The sequence below is a fragment of the Salvelinus sp. IW2-2015 genome, linkage group LG15 (genome assembly GCF_002910315.2).
Source record: "Salvelinus sp. IW2-2015 linkage group LG15, ASM291031v2, whole genome shotgun sequence".
Taxonomy (NCBI): domain Eukaryota; kingdom Metazoa; phylum Chordata; class Actinopteri; order Salmoniformes; family Salmonidae; genus Salvelinus; species Salvelinus sp. IW2-2015.
The window spans coordinates 21,704,623-21,724,702 of NC_036855.1; the positions used below are offsets into that span (position 1 = coordinate 21,704,623).

At 45.4% G+C, this 20,080-nt stretch overlaps 1 protein-coding gene across 1 annotated transcript in view; it reads left to right on the plus strand.

The window, feature by feature from the left end:
• Window positions 1-20,080, plus strand: part of LOC111973795 (anthrax toxin receptor 1) — a 70,564-nt gene that overhangs the window by 29,337 nt on the left and 21,147 nt on the right. The window contains exons 7-14 of the mRNA XM_070447027.1: window positions 2,695-2,763; window positions 2,890-2,970; window positions 4,047-4,107; window positions 4,772-4,870; window positions 17,002-17,071; window positions 17,192-17,270; window positions 17,504-17,599; window positions 19,344-19,385. Of these exons, the coding sequence (XP_070303128.1) occupies window positions 2,695-2,763; window positions 2,890-2,970; window positions 4,047-4,107; window positions 4,772-4,870; window positions 17,002-17,071; window positions 17,192-17,270; window positions 17,504-17,599; window positions 19,344-19,385 (597 nt within the window). The remainder of the gene's footprint in view (window positions 1-2,694; window positions 2,764-2,889; window positions 2,971-4,046; window positions 4,108-4,771; window positions 4,871-17,001; window positions 17,072-17,191; window positions 17,271-17,503; window positions 17,600-19,343; window positions 19,386-20,080) is intronic.

The window sequence follows — 20,080 nt, forward strand, 5'->3', positions numbered from 1 at the left end:
TAAATACCATGGGATATGCGTCAACAGCAAGCTTGGGAAAATCCTCTGCATTATCCTTATCATACATTCCCTCAGTGAAAACAATGCACTGAGCAAATGTCAAATTGGCTTTTTACCTAATTATGGTACAACAGACCACGTATTCACCCTGCACACCCTAATTGACAAACAAAGAGACCAAAACAAAGGCAAAGTCTTCTCATGCTTTATTGATTTCCAAAAAGCTTTTGACTCAATTTGGAATAAGGGTTTGCCATGCAAATTGATGGAAAGCAGTGTTGGGGGAAAAACATCCAACATTATAAAATCCATGTATACAAACAAGTGTGTGGTTAAAATGGGAAAAAAACACATTTCTTTCCACAGGGCCGTGGGGTGAGACAGGGATGCAGCTTGAGCCCCAACAGGCTGCAGCACCCGGCCTCACCCTACTAGTATCTGAAGTAAATGTCTACTGTTTGCTGATGATCTGGTGCTTCTGTCCCCAACCAAGGAGGGATCTTCTGCACAGATTCTGTCAGACCTGGGCCCTGACAGTAAATCTCAGTAAGACAAAAATAATGGTGTTCCAAAAAATTCCATCTAGACTCCGTTGCCCTAGAGCACACAAAAAACGGTACATGCTACAGCCTAAGCATCTGCGCCACAGGTTCCACAAAGCTGTGAACGATCTGATAGACAAGGCAAGAAGGGCCTTCTACACCATCGAAAGGAACAAAAAATTCTACATACCAATTAGGATCTGGCTAAAAATACTTGAATCAATTATGGAACCCATTGCCCTTTATGGTTGTGAGGTCTGGGGTCCGCTCACCAACCAAGAATTCAGAAAATGGGACTCTGCATGCATAATTCTGGAAAAACATACTCAGTGTACAACGTAAAACACCAAATAGTGTATGCAGAGCAGAATTAGACCGATACCTGCTTATTATCAAAATCCAGAAAAGAGACGTTAAATTCTTCAACCACCTAAAAGGAAGTGATTCCCAAACCTTCATAACAAAGCCATCACCTACAGAGAGATGAACCTAGAGAAGAGTTCCCTAAGCAAGCTTGTCCTAGGGCCTCTGTTCACAAACACAAACAGAGCCGCAGGACAGCAACACAATTAGACCCAATCAAATCATGAGAAAACAAAAAGATAATTACTTGACACATTGGAGACTCAGTGAGCATAGCCTTGCTATTGAGATAGGCTGCCATAGGCAGACCTGGCTCCCAAGAGAAGACAGTCTATGTGCACACTGCCCATAAAATGAGTTGGAAACTGAGCAGCTCTTCCTAACCTCCTGCCAAATGTATGACCATATTAGAGACACATATTTCCCTCAGATTACAGACCCACAAAGAACTCGAAAAACAAATCCAATTTTGATAAACTCCCATATCTATTGGGTGAAATACCACAGTGTGTCATCACAGCAGCAAGATTTTTGACCTGTTGCCACAAGAAAAGGGAAAACCAGTGAAGAACAAACACCATTGTAAATACAACCCATATTTATGTTTATTTATTTCCCTTTTGTACTTTAACTATTTGTTCATCGTTACAACACTGTATATAGCCATAATATGATATTTGAAATGTCTTTATTCCTTTGGAACTTTTGTGAGTGTAATGTTAACTGTTTATTTTTGATTGTTTATTTCACTTTTGTTTATTATCTATTTCACTTGCTTTGGCAATGTAAGCATATGTTTATCATGCCAATAAAGCCCTTTGAATTTAATTTAATTGAGAGGGAAAGAGAGAGAGAGCGAGCGAGAGGGAGACAAGACCACAAATTGTAAACAGAACGTGCACTCCTGTGGGCACAGATCAAACACCAGCACCATATACTGTACATCACCTCAGTAACACTTTGATCCCCTCTTTTCAGAGAAGGGAAAGGAGGTCAAAGCGTCTGTCAGATTTATATCTCCCATCTGCCCGATGAATTAAAAAGGCCCAGTCATTCGCCACACATCTGCAAAAGGAACCAATGATTTACCCCCCCCCCCAGACTGGGCTGGGATTGGGTGTGCAGGTGCAGCAGGGGTGCAAAGCAGCAGGGGCTTTTTAATCACTTCCAAACACCCCTGGACACATGCAGACAGCAAGGCCAGCCACTCAGACATTGATGAAGTGAGGCTGATATCTCTCTCAGTAGCTTTCAAAATGTGTGGGGAAAGTGTCACTTACCCTGAACAGGGAGCCTTGCAACAATAGTTTGAAACTTCCTGTCACTCATATTGAATAATATTGTCAGCTTAGCTCTGTAGGGCCTTCTTTCAGATGTTCATGAAATGTAACATTTGGCTCATGGGCTCTGTTGGCTCTAGTCTACAGGCTATAGCCAATAAAGGGTTACCTTCAACGTCTAATTCTTTTTAGAAGCGATATTGAATACCAGTCAGCCAGAGGTCAATGCTCTTAGCTATTTGTCAAATCTACACATCGGTGTCCAGAGTACACTCTTAGAAAAAAGGCTTCCAAAAGGGTTCTTCGGCTGGAACCAAAAATAGTTCTTCAAAGGGTTATCCTATGGGGACAGCCGAATAACCCTTTTAGGTTCTAGATAGCACTTTCTTTCTAAGACTGTAGCTATCTGGAGTGTTATCAGTGTTTGTGTTTTGATTGATGGAGTGCTTTAATAGATTCCAGGTGTCGACAGTCATTCCTGTTTTTGCTCCTTTGTGAATACCTGACAGGCCAACCGATCGCGGAGTCTGGGTGCCTCAGTATACTGTGTGGGGGTGAAGGACTTCAATGAGACACAGGTGTGTTGACGCATCTTGCTTCATTGTGCTCTGATTTGACTTGGTCTCAAACTGTATCCCAAACCTAATTTGGAAAAGAGGTTGGTGGCTGTGTAGAACTGTATGACACYTTTTTTTCTTCCTCAGCTGGCAATGATTGCTGATAGCAAGGACCATGTCTTCCCAGTGGATGACGGCTTTGAAGCACTGCAGGGTGTCATTGATTCGGTAAGAGGTTCAGACTTGACGACTAACACAAGGATCCCACTGGGCAAAAACTCAACATTGTTTCCACGTCATTTCAACAACAAAACATTATACGTGATGAATCAAAGGTTGAATCAATGTAAAAACTGACTGAATTTGCAAAAAGTCATTAAGGTAAGGGAATTTACTATTTTATTCATCCAACTTTTAACATAAATCAAATGTTATTGTGACATTTTTGGAAGATAACTTAACCAAAAATAGACGTTGAACTGACGTCTGTGCCCAGTGGGAAGGCTAGAATAACAGCATCTTTAATGTACACTGCACCATCCATCCAGAGATTGTGTTCAATAATTCTCACTGCAGTACATATCTAAATCCATTAACACGTTAATCAAAAAGGAAACAAGGGAGAATAGGATTAAAGAAAACAATAAACAGAAATATTCCATCCATCAAAACTCACCAGAAACAGAATTTCAGGAAAACCTGCTGTGACTCTGACTTCTCAGCTTTTGATCCAAGCTAGTGGAGTCTACCCAAACAGGATCAAAGTGTATGCATTCATTCATTATAGCTTCCACCTCAAAGGTATTGACTTATATTTTTGTATCCGCTCAAACTATTTCAATAGCGGAGGAATGAAAGAAAAGGAGAGTCGTGGAGAGGCCATTGTCGCCCGGGCACTGAGTTCCTCTCACAGAGCCAGAGGTCAGTCAGACAAGTTGACTGGCATCTGGAGCCCATTAACCGCATGCTGAAAGCTGCTGGCTCAGACTCAATGAAGAAGGACAGCATGCAGTAAATCAAACCGATCTTCAGGCTTATAACACATACTTTCTCTGAACAGTGGGGGTATAGAGAGAGATGTACACCCAGAACACAAGAACAGAGAGGAGCACAGAGAGGAGAACAGGAGACATTAAGCAGACCCTATAAATGAGGTGCACAGGTCCACACTGATACTGTAATTGCCAGTAAAAGGAGTATAGGGATTATATTATTAAACCAATACCCTCAATAAAGCAACACACAACACTCTGTAACAAGCCAAACCTTGGCCAAAAGCCCACATGTCTCTCTTACTCCCACAGATCTTAAAGAAGTCCTGTATTGAGATCCTGGCAGTGGAACCCTCCAGTATCTGTGCAGGAGGTAAGTGTATAGACCTCTGGCCCATATTTATCCTCTCTGGCCTCTCAGATCATTTAATCAGACATTTAAAGGCCCCCTCATATTGGAGCGCACAACAGGACGAGAAAACCAATCTGACTTGGCAGGGCCAGCAGACTGGTGTGCAGTAAATATCTCCGACACACAGTAGCAGCAACTTCTTTTGTCATGAACGATTCAACCTGGACCTAGTCCCAACAAAACTACTGTGCTAAGGACACAAACAATTGCTTTCTCTCTTATCTGATGTGTAATGCTGCCGTCATTGTCCATTCTACAGTCTTACAACACACCACTTTCCTCACTGTAAAAATAAGTATTTACACTTCATGTTTTCTGCGTTATGTGGTATTGGCTCCAGAGAGCCACTATATATCCACATGTCTGAACAACTGCAGTTGAAGTCTCATTGACTGCAAACTCTCAATTCTTAAGGCATTCAGATAAATAGTTTATCTTCAACAACCACTATGGTCAGGGCATGGTGGTTTAGAGTTTGTTGGCTGAATGTGACCAGAGTGTGAGATGCTGAGATGATAGACTCAGATGTTAGCTTGAACACATGGTGTGACAAATTCAGTTCAGTTTTACACTCTAACTGGCTGTATGCCTCCTCAGTCATTGTGTTTCTCTCTTCCCTCTCTAGAAACGTTCCAGGTGGTGGTGAGAGGAAACGGCTTCCTCCATGCTCGGAATGTCCATAAGGTCCTGTGCAGTTTCCGAATCAACGACACACTCACCAAGAGTAAGTGGAGCACCAACTCAAAATGAATAAACAGTGGACCTGTGTTCTGTTTGTTTTAAAGACATGTTAATAAATGCATAAAGAATTAGCTAATCATGCAATAGGACACACAAAGTCGTATTTACTGCAGCTGTAAGAGTAAAGCTGCTCAGGAAATGTATGACAGACGTGGTGTTATGAGTTAGACACAGTAAAAGTCAATGTTTTCTTATTGATGTTTCATAATGCTTCCCAAAAGTGACATTCAGGAGATCAGTAGGGGTTCTCTATGCCCAAACAAGTGCCTATGCCATTTGTTTCTGGTATTACTGGTTTTTGTTTTTAAAGGGTACATTTGTACTTTAACGGCCTGAGACTGTACCAGAGCTAGAAGATAAAGGGAAACAGTGCCACACACAAGGCAGTCTGGGGAAAAGCCCTGGAGGCACATCCAAGTTCCCCCTGTGATCTTGAAGTGGCTTAATGGATGTGTGAGACCAGCCCCCTCCGATGCATGCCAACATATAGCTGTGGGAGGGCATGCTCTAATTACAAACAAAGAGAAAATATAGTCTGAGCCTGAGAGGAAGAGGATGAGGTCATGTTTAGGCCATGAAGAATTTAATCTATGGAATTTGATAGCAGATCAAAGTACAGTCTTCAGCTGCGTTCAATATTACGGTTTTATACCTTTTACAGTATGGTGCTACTTAGCAGGAATGACCTGAGGACTGCTAACAAATGTCTTCTACTCTGAATGAGTGTTGAAGAGAACAGGTTTACGGTGACCCAGAATGTAATTAAACATCCAACTCCCCAAGCGGAAGACATGGAAAAAATGTAGGAAAAAAGGATACACCACCTCTTTGTTTACTTCCCTCCTCCATCCCTTCTTTCAGATGTAAACCCAAAGATATGTGTACCAACTGTCCAGTAGAACATGTTTACCCCTAAACAGCTCAGTCATTTCAGACACAGCAGGCGCCATGTGTAATTGGCCACTGTTGGCTCATTGTTTCTTGTGGTTGAGTGTCAATGGCCTCATATGATTGATTCCAATCGTCCCACGGTGCACTCTTCTATAATCTGCAGAACTCCTAATGCGCCCTTTGACCATCACCACAGACACCACCACTCCTCTACCGCCTCTCCATATTCTCCAAAGGCTCCAGCCCTCGTAGGAAAGGAGCAATGTGTAGCTACATGTGTTCAGCAACTGAATGTCTGAGTCCATGTCTCCAGGAAAAGCAGCAGCAGCAAATACAGGCCCTCCGAACTTTGGCAGTGAAGAGACATCGGGAGCATTCCTTCCTCCCTGTGACAGATGCTGCCCTGATGGCTCCAGTGAGCATCATCATGGAGATACAGTGCCTTCGGAGAGTATTCAGACCCCTTGACCTCCACATTTTGTTGCGTTAGAGCCTTATTCTAAAATTGATGAAATTGTTTATTTTCCTTATCAATCTACACACAATACCCCATAATGACAAATAAAAACAGGTTTTTAGAAAATGTTGCTAATTTATAATAAGTATTCAGACCCTTTACTCAGTACTTTGTTGAAGCACCTTTCGCAGTGATTACAGCATCAAGTCTTCTTGGGTATGATGCTACAAGCTTGGCACACCTGTATTTGGGGAGTTTCTCCCATTCTTCTCTGCAGATCCTCTCAAGCTCTGTCAGGCTGGATGGGGAGATGCACAGCTATTTTCAGGTCTCTCCAGAAATGTTTGATCGGGTTCAAGTCCGGGCTCTGGCTGGGCTACTCAGGGACATTCAGAGACTTGTCCCGAAGCCACTCCTGCATTGTCTTGGCTGTGTGGTTAGAGTCGTTGTCCTCTTGGAAGGTGAACCATCGCCTCAGGCTGAGGTCCTGAGCAGTCCGCAGCAGGTTTTCATCAAGGATCTCTCTGTACTTTGCTCCGTTCATCTTTCCCTCGATAGTCTCCCAGTACATGCCACTGAAAAACATCCCCACAGCATTATGCTGCCACTACCATGCTTCACCATAAGGATGGTACCAGGTTTCTTCCAGACGTAACGCTTGGCATTCAAGCCAAAGAGTTCAATCTTGGTTTCGTCAGACCAGAGAATCTTGTTTCTCATGGTCTGAGAGTCTTCAAGTGCCTTTTGGCAAACTTCAAGCGGGCTGTCATGTGCCTTTTACTGAGAAGTGGGTTCCATCTGGCCACTCTACCGTAAAGGACCATCGGGTTCTTGGTCACCTCCCTGACAAAGGCCCTTCTCCCCCGATTGCTCAGTTTGGCCGGACGGCCAGCTCTAGGAAGAGTCTTGGTGGTTACAAATATCTTACATTTAAGAATGATGGAGGCCACTGTGTTTTCGGGGGCCTTCAATGTTGCAGAAATGTTTTGGTACCCTTACCCAGATCTGTGCCTCAACACAATCCTGTCTCGGAGCTCTACAGACAATTCCTTCGATCTCATGGCTTGATTTTTGCTCTGACATGCGCTGTCAACTGTGGGACCTTATATAGACAGGTGTGTGTCTTTCCAAATCATGTCCAATCAATTGAATTTACCACAGGTGGACTCCAAACAAGTTGTAGAAACATCTCAAGGATGATCAATGGAAACAGGATGCACCTGAGCTCAATTTCAAGCCTCATAGCGAAGGGTCTGAATACTTACAGTTGAAGTCGGAAGTTTACATACACTTAGGTTGGAGTCATTAAAACTCGTTTTTCAACCACTCCACAAATTTCTTGTTAACAAACTATAGTTTTGGCAAGTCAGTTYGGACATCTACTTTCACAACAATTGTTTACAGACAGATTATTTCACTTATAATTCACGGTATCACAATTCCAGTGGGTCAGAAGTTTACATACACTAAGTTGACTGTGCCATTAAACAGCTTGGAAAATTACAGAAAATGATGGCTTTAGAACCTCCTGATAGGCTAATTGACATAATTTGAGTCAATTGGAGGTGTACCTGTGGATGTATTTCAAGGCCTACCTTCAAACTCAGTGCCTGTTGATTGACATCATGGGAAAATCAGAAGAAATCAGCCAAGACCTCAGAAAAACAATTGTAGACCTCCACAAGTCTGGTTCATTWTTGGGAGCAATTTCCAAACACCTGAAGGTAGCACGTTCATCTGTACAAACAATAGTACGCAAGTATAAACACCATGGGACCACGTAGCCGTCATTCCGCTCAGGAAGGAGACGCGTTCTGTCTCCTAGAGATGAATGTACTTTGTTATAAAAAATGCAAATCAATCCCAGAACAACAGCGAAGGACCTTGTGAAGATTCTGGAGGAAACAGGTACAAAAGTATCTATATCCACAGTAAAACGAGTCCTATATTGACATAACCTGAAAGGCTGCTCAGCAAGGGAGAAGACGCTGCTCCAAAACCACCATAAAAAAGCCAGACTATGGCTTTCAACTACACATGGGGACAAAGATTGTACTTTTTGGAGAAATGTCCTCTGGCCCGATGAAACAAAAATAGAACCGTTTGGCCARAATGACCATCGTTATGTTTGGAGGAAAAAGGGGGAGGCTTGCAAGCCGAAGAACACCATCCCAGCTGTGAAGTACGGGGGTGGCAGCATCATGTTGTGGGGGTGCTTTGCTGCAGGAGGGACTGGTGCACTTCACAAAATAAATGGCATCATGAGGAAGAAGAATTATGTGGATATATTGAAGCAACATCTCAAGACATCAGTCAGAAAGTTAAAGCTTGGTCGCAAATGGGTCTTCCAAATGGACAATGACCCCAAGCATACTTCCAAAGTTGTGGCAAAATGGCTTAAGGACAACAAAGTCAAGGTATTTGAGTGGCCATCACAAAGCCCTGACCTCAATCCTATAGAAAATTTGTGGGCAGAACTGAAAAAGTGTGTGCGAGCAAGGAGGCCTACAAACCTGACTCAGTTTCACCAGCTCTGTCAGGAGGAATGGGCCAACATTCACCCAACTTATTGTGGGAAGCTTGTGGAAGGCTACCCAACACGTTGACCCAAGTTAAACAAATTAAAGGCAATGCTATCAAATACTAATTGTGTATATGTACTTCTGACCCACTGGGAATGTAATGAAAGAAATTAAAGCTGAAATAAATCATCCTCTCTACTATTATTCTGACATTTCACATTCATAAAATAAAGTGGTGATCCTAACTGATCTAAGATAGGGAATTTTTACTTGGATTAAATGTCTGGATTTGTGAAAAACTGAGTTTAAATGTATTTGGCTAAGGTGAATGTAAACTTCCGACTTCAACTGTATGTAAATCAGGTATTTATGTTTTTATACAATACATACGCAAACATTTCTAAAAACCTGTTTCCACTTTGTCATTATGCCATATAGTGTGTGGATTGCAGAGTAATTTTTTTTATTCAATCAATTTTAGGATAAGGCAGTAACATAACAAAATGTGGAAAAAGTCAAGGGGCCTGAATACTTTCCGAAGGCACTGTATTAAAGATGAGAATCCACCCCTTGTGACGTGATAAGACTTTATTCTTTAGAAATGCCCAGGAACCGGAGTAATCACAATTTTATTGGGATTGTATAGTTCTCCACAAATCTTACTTGACAGACAGCAGTACAGCCATGTTATTGTTGTAACGTCTGGAGAGTGATGGGTGTGGAGTCAGACGCAGAGAGCAGAAGGTTGACGGGAAAAACGCTTTAATGTCCTTTCGCACAGTAACCAGTTACAAACATGGGTGAAGCCCAAAACACAGGCGCAACAAACCCAAAACCATAGTTACTAAAATACCAGACAGCGAAAACCCAAAAGAACACAAACACCACTAACGTGAAATAGCAACAAGCTCGCACAAACACCAGCGGGCTAAACGAACTTAAATAACACCCATCCCAAAACCCCAACAAGGAACAGGTTAGTAGCTAGTAGACCGGCGACGACGACCGCCGAGCGCCACCCAAACAGGAAGGTGAGCCACCTTCGGTGGTATTCGTGACAATTGTATTCTCAGAAGCAATGTCATGTTAAATTGTCTCAGTATTGGTTAAATAGGCTGGTCTGCACTGTTGGAGCTAGAAACACAATATTTTTTGCTACACCTGCAATAACATCTACTAAATATGTGTATGTGACCAATAACATTTGGCTGTAATTTCTGGTAATTTATTGAGTAAGTTTTAACAGTGGGCACATGTCTGCACTCAGTAGTAAAACTTTACATTACCTTTTATCATGCACACAGAATAAACTGTGTAATAAAGTGTTGTGACATGAAGCGAAGCTGTTGGCGGCAGCATCTAGATCCCTATGGTATTAAATGGTCCTTTATAGTCAGCCAGTCACCCAGTCTGCCTGTCTTCAAAGAGGCCCTCAGCTCTCTCAGTCCCCTTTGATAGCTTAGTATAAGGTGGGTGACCGCTGAGTTGAACTCTGAATGGGATATCTGGGTTTGTGTTGGCTCTGAGCTCAGCTTGGCAGGCTGCAGTATTGATCTCCTCCTGGTCCCAATTCCTCCCCTCCGTCCTGCAGGGTGTTACTGGAGAGGAGAGGAGCGGTCATCCGTTTGCTGTGGAGCGCTCATGTTGATTTCCTCAGTGCAGGGGTATGTTAACCCTGAGCCAGGATAAACAGGCAGTCTTGGGCGATGACCATGCTCACTGGATCTGTTTTCCAACGTTTCATAAGTTGGACATAGAAAGACTAGAGGTTCTCTTTAAAAATGAAGGCTATGCTTTTAATCATTGCCTTTGTCTCTGCTCTGTCAAATGGGTGTCAGGACTAGGGTATTGAACTACGGTCCTTAAGCATCTCTGTATTATATTAGATTGGTATGTTAAATGAGTTACCATCAAGAGAAATTACAACTGCTCTCTGTTGTGATCACTAATTATGTCACAGTACAATACCGAAAATCCAATAAGATGATGTAATTTCATGATCATTAGTCAATGAACTCCAGACATCAATTGAAGAGAGATTTGGGACATGATATACAGTTCAGAAAGTATTCATACCCCTTGACTTATTCCACATTTTGTTCCACTGTCACGACTTACGCCAAAATCAGTCCCTCTCCTTGTTCGGGCGGCGTTCGGCGGTCGACGTCACCGGCCTTCTAMCCATCACCGATCCACTTTTCATTTTCCATTTGTTTTCGTCTTTGTTTTCTACACACCTGGTTTCAATTCCCCTCATTACATGTTCATTATTTAACCCTATGGTTTCCCCCATGTTTGTGTGCGTGTTTGTTTTATTGTTATTGGTATTCTTTCCTGCACCATAGTATTGTGTTTTGTACTGGTGTTATAAATACGTTCTTCATGCATCTCGGCTCTCCTGCGCCTGACTCCTTTCACCAGTTACCCACAGCCTTGACAGAAACACACACCTCATAAATGGAGTCAGCAGGAGCAGACAACCCCCCTTTGGCGGTCGAGGAGCGGGTCCTGCAGTATGCGACCATGTTGCAACGTCTCGACACCGCTATGGATCGCGTGCTGCAGACGATGGACCGATGGGAGAGAGGAGAAGTACTTCCAGCGCCTCCACCAGCACCACTACAACAGGCACCACGGTTCACCCCTCCTTCACCCGGTCCCATTGGGATTCGGTTCGCGCTCCCGAGGGAATATGATGGGACGGCTGCTGGATGCCAGGGGTTCCTACTCCAGCTGGAACTCTACCTGGCGACCGTACAACCGGCGCCTTCAGGACGTGAGAGCGTGTCCGCCCTCGTCTCCTGTCTCTCAGGGAAAGCCCTGGAGTGGGCCAACGCCGTATGGGGGGAAGGAGAAGCGGTGTTGGACCATTACGCAGAGTGAACGTCTGTTCCACCTGAGGCAGGGGACGAGGAGCGCACAGGAGTTTGCCTTGGACTTCCAGACCCTGGCCGCCAGCGTGGGATGGAACGACAGGGCCCTGATCGATCACTACCGGTGCAGTCTGCGCGAGGACGTCCGTCGGGAGTTGGCCTGCAGGGACACCACTCTTACGTTTGACCAGCTGGTGGACCTGTCCATCCGGCTGGATAACCTGCTGGCTACCCATGGACGTCGGGGTCGGGGCCTGTCAGTTCCATCCCCCAGCACCACCGCTCCGACGCCCATGGAGCTGGGAGGTGCTGCGCCTAGGGCGTCCGGAGGAGGGGCCGTTCCCTGCACCATCTGTGGCCGCAGAGGGTGCACTGCTGGTTGGTGCTGGGGAGGTTCCTCTGGGAGTCGAGGCAGCATGCAGGGCACTCTCGTGTCACCCCAGGTGAGTCGGCACCAGGCTCACCCAGAGCCCCCTGTTGCTCACATGTTTTTGTTTATATATTTTCCTGAGTTTTCCCCGCATTCCCAGCAAAAGGCGCTCGTAGATTCAGGCGCAGCTGGGAATTTTATTGACAGATCATTTGCCCATAGTTTAGGGATCCCCATTGTTCCTGTGGATATGCCTTTCCCTGTGCACGCCCTAGATAGTCGACCATTAGGATCGGGGCTAATTAGGGAGGCCACCGCTCCACTGGGCATGGTCTTTCTTATTGATTCTCCTGTGTTTTCCGTGGTGCTGGGCCTACCCTGGTTGGCCTGTCATAACCCCACTATTTCGTGGCAATGGAAGGCTCTCACAGGGTGGTCAAGAGAGTGCGCGGGGAGGTGTTTAGGGGTTTCCGTCGGTGCTATTACGGTGGAAAGTCCAGATCAGGTCTCCACCGTGCGCATCCCCTCTGAATATGCCGATTTGGCTCTCGCCTTCTGTAAAAAGAAGGCGACTCAATTACCACCCTATCAACAGGGGGATTGTGCGATAGATCTCCTGGTAGACGCAGCACTTCCCAGGAGTCACGTGTATCCCCTGTCGCAAGAGGAGACGGAGGCTATGGAAACATATGTCTCCGAATCTCTGGGGCAGGGSTACATTTGGCCCTCCACTTCATCTGCCTTCTCGAGTTTCTTTTTTGTGAAGAAAAAGGATGGAGGTCTGCACCCGTGTATTGACTATRGAGGCATCAACCTAATCACTGTGAGGTACAGTTACTTGCTGCCTCTCATCGCCAGTGCGATCGAGTCAATTCACGGGGCGCGCTTCTTCACAAAATTGGATCTCAGGAGCGCTTACAACCTGGTGCGTATCCGGGAGGGGGGCGAGTGGAAGAGCATTTAGTACCACCTCAGGGCACAATGAGTACCTCGTCATGCCGTACGGGTTGATGAATGCTCCATCAGTCTTCCAGGCCTTTGTAGACAAAATTTTCCGGGACCTGCACGGGCAGGGTGTAGTGGTGTATATCGACGACATTCTGATATACTCCGCTACACGCGCCGAGCATGTGTGCCTGGTGCGCAAGGTGCTTGGTCGACTGTTGGAGCATGACCTGTACGTCAAGGCTGAGAAATGCCTGTTTTTCCAACAGTCCATCTCCTTCCTAGGGTACCGCATTTCCACTTCAGGGGTGGAGATGGAGTGTGACCGCATTTCAGCCGTGCGTAATTGGCCGACTCCCACCACGGTAAAGGAAGTGCAGCGGTTTTTAGGGTTTGCCAACTACTACCGGAGGTTTATCGGGGGTTTTGTTCAGGTAGCGGCTCCCATCACCTCACTGCTGAAGGGGGGACCGGTGCATTTGCAGTGGTCGGCTGAGACGGACAGGGCTTTTGATCACCTGAAGTTTCTGTTTACCTCGGCTCCGGTGCTGGCTCATCCGGATCCCTCTTTGGCATTCATAGTGGAGGTGGACGTGTCCGAGGCTGGGATAGGAGCCGTGCTCTCTCAGCGCTCGGGTACGCCACCAAAGATCCGCCCCTGTGCCTTCTTTTCGAAGAAGCTCAGCCCGGCGGAATGAAACTATGACGTGGGGGACCGGCTTGTTGTCAAGGCCTTGAAGGCGTGGAGACATTTGCTTGAGGGGGCTAAACACCCTTTTCRCATCCGGACTGACCACCACAATCTGGAGTACATCCGGGCTGCGAGGAGACTGAACACTCGCCAGGCAAGGTGGGCCCTGTTCTTTACCCATTTTGTCTTCACCTTGTCCTACAGACCAGGTTCCCAGAACACTAAGGCATACGCACTGTCCCGGCTGTATGACACAGTGGAGCGGCCCATGGAATCCCACTCCCATACTTCCGTCCTCTTGCCTGGTGGCACCGGTGGTGTGGGAGCTGGACGCGGACATCGAGCGGGCGTTACGTACAGAACCCACTCCCCCCAGTGTCCAGCTGGGCGTCTGTACGTTCCGTTTGCTGTCCGCGACCGTTTGATCTATTGGGCCCACACATAACCCTCCTCTGGTCATCCTGGCATCGGTCGGACAGTGCGCTGTCTTAGTGGGAAGTACTGGTGGACCACCTTGGCTAAGGACGTGAGGGTTTATGTTTCCTCCTGCTCGGTGTGCGCCCAGTGCAAGGCCCCTAGGCACCTGCCCAGAGGGAAGTTACAACCCTTGCCCATTCCACAACGGCCGTGGTCGCACCTGTCTGTGGATTTCCTGACGGATCTGCCTCCCTCACAGGGTAACACCACGATCCTGGTCGTTGTGGATCGGTTTTCTAAGTCCTGGTGTCTCGTTCCTTTGCCCGGTCTCCCTATGGCCCTACAGACTGCGGAGGCCCTGTTCACACATGTCCTCCGGCACTACGGGGTGCCTGAGGACATTGTATCTGATCGAGGTCCCCAGTTCACGTCAAGGGTCTGGAGGGCGTTCATGGAARGTCTGGGGGTCTCGGTCAGTCTTACCTCAGGTTTTCACCCCGAGAGTAACGGGCAGGTGGAGAGAGTAAACCAGGATGTGGGTAGGTTTCTGCGGTCTTATTACCAGGACCGTCCGGAGGAGTGGGCGGCGTTCATACCCTTGGCAGAGATGGCCCAGAACTCGTTCTGCCACTCCTCTACCAACCTTTCCCCTTTCCAGTGTGTACTGGGGTACCAGCCGGTTCTGGCGCCGTGGCATCAGAGCCAGATCGAGGCTCCTGCGGTGGACGACTGGTTTAGGCGCGCTGAGGAGACCTGGGATGCCGCTCATGTGCACCTTCAGCGTGCAGTCAGAAAGGCGTCAGACAGCCAGCGCAGACCGCCACCGCAACKCCGGGGGACCAAGTCTGGCTCTCGACCCGAAACCTGCCCCTCCGCCTGCCCTGCCGGAAGCTGGGTCCGTGGTTTGTGGGGCCATTCAAAGTCCTGAGGAGAGTGAACAAGGTTTCCCCCAGATTACCGTGTTAACTCCTCGTTCCATGTGTCTCTCCCCAGGCCAGTGGTAGCTGGTCCACTCCAGGAGTCTGAGGTGCGGGAGGTTCCTCCGCCCCCTCTGGACATTGAGGTGGCCCCAGCGTATGCAGTCCGATCCATACTGGACTCGAGGCGTCGGGCGAGGTGCCTTCAGTACCTCGTGGAGTGGGAGGGGTACGGTCTGGAGGAGAGATGCTGGGTGCCAGTGGAGGACATATTGGACCCTTCGATGCTGCGGGATTTCCACCGTCTCCATCCGGATCGCCCTGTGCCTCGTCCTCCGGGTCGTCCCCGAGGCCGGGTTCGGCGCGCGGCTGGGGTACTATCACGACTTCCGCCGAAGTCGGTCCCTCTCCTTGTTTGGGCGGCGTTCGGTGGTTGACGTCACCGGCCTTCTAGCAATCACCAATCCACTTTTCATTTTCCATTTGTTTTGTCTTTGTTTTCTACACACCTAGTTTCAATTCCCCTCATTACATGTTCATTATTTAACCCTCTGGTTTACCCCATGTTTGTGTGCATGTTTGTTTTATTGTTAAGCTGTATCTTACGGCTGGTATTATTGTTGCCGGGTTTTGTTGTTACGCCCGTTTATTCGTGGTACCGGTATTTTTTCCTGCACCATAGTATTGTGTTTTGTACTGGTGTTTTCTTGTATTAAATATCTTGTCCACGCATCTCAGCCTGACTCCTTTCACCAGTTACCCACAGCCTTGACATCCAGATTACTGCCTGAATTCAAAATTGGTTAAATATATTTTTTCCTTACCCATCTACACACAATACCACATACGACTAAGTGAAAACTTTTTATTTTATTTTATTTGCTAATTTATTGAAAATAAAATACAGAAATATATAATTTACATAAGTATTCACACCCCTAAGTCTACAGCTGTGTGTCTTTTTAGGTAAATCTCTAAGAGCTTTGCACACCTGGATTGTACAATATTTGCCCATTATTCTTTTAAAATTCTTCAAGCTCTGTCAAGTTGATTGTTGATCATTGCTAGACAGCCATTTTGCTAGACTGCCAAATCTTGACATATATTTTCAAGCCGATTTAAGTAAAAACTGAAACATTCAATGTCGTCTTGGTAAGCAACTCCAGTGTAGATTTGGCCTTGTGTTTTAGGTTATTGTCCTGCTGAAAGGTGAATTTGTCTCCCACCATGGCCTCTTGGTGAAATCCCTGTGCATTGTCCTTCCTCTCCGACAACTGAGTTAGGAAGGACGCCTGTATCTTTATAGGGACTGGGTGTATTGATACACCACCCAAAGCCTAGTTAATAAATCACCAAAGGGATATTCAGCGTCTGCTTTTTTTCTTTTTACACATATACCAATCGATGCCCTTTTTGTGCGAGTCATTATAAAACCTCCCTTGTCTTTGGGGTTTAATCTGTGTTTGAAATTCACTACTCGATTGAGGGACCTTATGGATATTTGTATGTGTACGGTACAGAGATGGGGTAGTCATTCAAAAATCATGTTAACCACTATTGTTGAACACAGAATGAGTCCATGCAATTTATTATGTGATTTGTTAAGCACATTTTTACTCCAGAATGTATTTAGGCTTGCCATAACAAAGGGGTTGAATGTTTATTGACCCAAGACATTTCAGCTTGACATTTTGCATTAATTTCTAAAGTTCCCTACAAACAAAATTCCACTTGGACAATATTGGATATTTTGTGTAGATCAGTGACACAAACTCTCAATTGAATGCATTTTAAATTCGGCCTGTAAGACAATTTGTTTTTGAAAAAGTAAAGGGATGTAAATACATTTTGAAGACACTGTACATCTAAGCTCCTGATACATGTCTGCATCTGCGCCACTTCTCGAAATGTCAATGGATTCTGATGATTGAAATGGAAGTTTGATCTGTGCAGTCTGAATTACACTCTGACTACAGCAGAACCATTATGGTTTGTGTATGGGTGACCCTTCGTTCTCCTCTACTCCTCTAGGTGTGAAGCCACTAATAGTGGAAGATACATATCTCCTCTGTCCTGCCCCTATTCTACAGGAAGAGGGAATGTAAGTAATACCATCACTGAATGAATATCAGGTTTTATAATTATCTGCTATTTATCTGCCGATATTTCTGTCACCCATCCTCACCACACTCTATCTCTTTACACTCCATCTGTGTTCCAGGGCAGCCAACCTCTATGTCAGCATGAATGAAGGRCTGAGTTTCATCTCCAGTTCAGTCACCATTACAACTGTGAGCTGTGTAAGAACAAAATGCACCACACCACTGTGCAACACAACTATGTGCTATGCAGTACCCCATCAAGGATTCACAGGAACCAATAACTGTCTCAAACTATGCCTTATTATGTTATTCCCCTGTAGTTACACATTAACAGGCACTTGAACTTTCTGATGGTTCTCAGCCTTTGCACCGTTGTGAAGCTCAGTAGAGACTGAGTTTGACCGGTGTCCCTCACTCTCTGTCTGTCCCAGTCTGATGGAACCATCCTGGCCATCGCCCTGCTCATCCTCATGATGCTCTTAGTCTTCATGCTGCTCTGGTGGTTCTGGCCTCTCTGCTGCACTGTGGTGAGTCACATACACTATCTGTCACATTCACACTCATGGACAGTGTCTTACAAGCTGTAACCTTTTTAAATGAAACACAAATTGCRCTATACGGTAGGTAAACTCATGTGTAGCTTACAGGATTTCCACCAAGTATTTTCTGAGACAACTCTTTATACTGTTTATACACTGTGATCATGGCTTTATTTCCCAGAGTTCTTTTGTCTGATTTTGGCACACTCAGAGCACCTTACCTACCTGAACAACATTCCCACGGTGAGACGGTTATGAGTTAGTGAAGGATGAGACTCCTTGGCCTTTTTGGCCTCCAATTGATTTTGTTAGTCCATTATGCCCAGAGGTCACCAGAGGTCAAAGCCCAGTGGTAAATGTGTGCTGAAGTAATTAGTCCCTCTGTTGAAGTCATTTGTTCGACTGGAGGTCACAGAACCGCTGCCCCCTCAGCTGATGGAGGTCACAGAACCGCTGCCCCCTCAGCTGATGGAGGTCACAGAACCGCTAGCCCCCTCAGCTGATGGAGGTCACAGAACCGCTGCCCCCTCAGCTGATGGAGGTCACAGAACCGCTGGCCCCCTCAGCTGATGGAGGTCACAGAACCGCTGCCCCCTCAGCTGATGGAGGTCACAGAACCGCTGCCCCCTCAGCTGATGGAGGTCAAGGGCAGTGTAGCTTCTCAGTGTTGTTCTAGTATTTAGACAAAAACATTGAGAGGAGAGAGGAAACTTACGCCATCATCAAGATATGGGAAGTAGGTTACACAATCACACAGTGTTCATGTTTGCCAAAGCTCCTAAAACAAATTCCATGAGGTCCCATCTTTTTCCCAGAATACTCCAATCTACTGCCTCTCCCTCCCAACCATGCCTAACAAAATGCAACACTTCTGGTCTATGGTGTGTATTGCCCTTTCAATATCTGTTTTACCAGCCTGGAAACAGAAAAGTTGGAAAGACGCAGAAAAATATGCCAGTTTTTACTATGTTACTCTCGCTCTCCTTACCTTTATAGTTCTTGTCAGTTATTTTCGGTGGAAATCCTTTCCCAGCACTGTTTAGGAAAGTGATGCTAGGTTACCATGGGAAATCAGCTAGTATTCCAGCCTTTGGGAAGCACAGAGGAAAATAAGTATAATTTCAAGTCATGTATATTAATTGTCTTGGCCAGGTTATTTTCTAAGTGCTTACAGTTATAGTTGCTCAAAGTTTTGTTGGCCATAGACACACCACAAGCATGTATTTTGCTATAGATTGAGAAGTGAATCTGAGGAAAATACAGTTTTATCTATATTTACTAAACATTTAAATGATTCTACTATTCTACTACATCATCACAGGGCTCTGCCTAAATCCAACAGGAGGAGCTGTTAGTCAAAAGCTGTCTGTAAAATGTTTTAAGATGTACTTTTCCTGCAATACGCTTTACACAGGTTTCCTTGAAATTCATCACAGTTGAAAATAGAAAAACAATTGCGCATGGAGCATACACTCGCATGCCCTTTACTCTCCCCCACCCAATCCCTCTTCCGCTCCCCACCCAACCAACATCCCAGGTTTAGGAATCTGGATGGCAGATTTCTAGGTCAGTCGCTTGTAAATAGTTGAACAAGGGAGAGAAAAAAACAATTCCTGAGCCATGTGTTTTCATGTAACCCTGTTTTTAAATGTGTATTTTGAAGTACATGTATGTTTTCTTACATGCTCATTACATGAATGTAAACTCTGTCTCTTCACCCCCCCAACAACAGATGATCCATGAGCCACCACCACCAGTACTGGAAGACAGTTCGGTAAGAAAAAATACATGACAAAAAGAAACCCTTTATTTTGATTACTGTTGGAGTGTGGGTTAGATTTTCCACAGTATGTCTGACTTTATAGTTAGAGATTGTCTCTGGAAGGGTAGAGAAGTCTCTATTCACTCACCGTAGCACAATGATATGGCTCTAAATGTAATGGCCATTAAGCAGAAGAGAAATACACTTTCAGCCATTTGTTTTATAGGTAAAGTAATAATACTTTTGGTGGATAGTTTTAGTGAAATAGAGGGATACACTACTGTAGGCTACCAGGTTATAGTTGACTGACTGACATGTAGCAAAACCATTTAGAATGTTAATAGGTGTTGGAAACCATTGCTTTTGGTCCATTTTCTTCAATTATCACAAACCTCACTGACCATTTGGAATATTCCCCATGATTTTATAGACTGACATATGACCAAGATATTTCTTCCGCCCAATTGCTGTGGTTTTGCCTTTGAAGTAGTGTCATGATAGATATGTAGTACTGTATCCATCAACCAGAGCATGGTCAGGACAACGCCCTCCCACTATGAAGACCTGTCTTTTTCCACGCCTCATGTAGTCCTAAACCACCCCTTACTCCCAGCAAATACATTCTGATAAAAAAGGCAGGAGATCTTCTTTGAACAGCCCCCTTCTCTGGTCACTGTACAAATTGATAATCAATTTCTATACCCCCC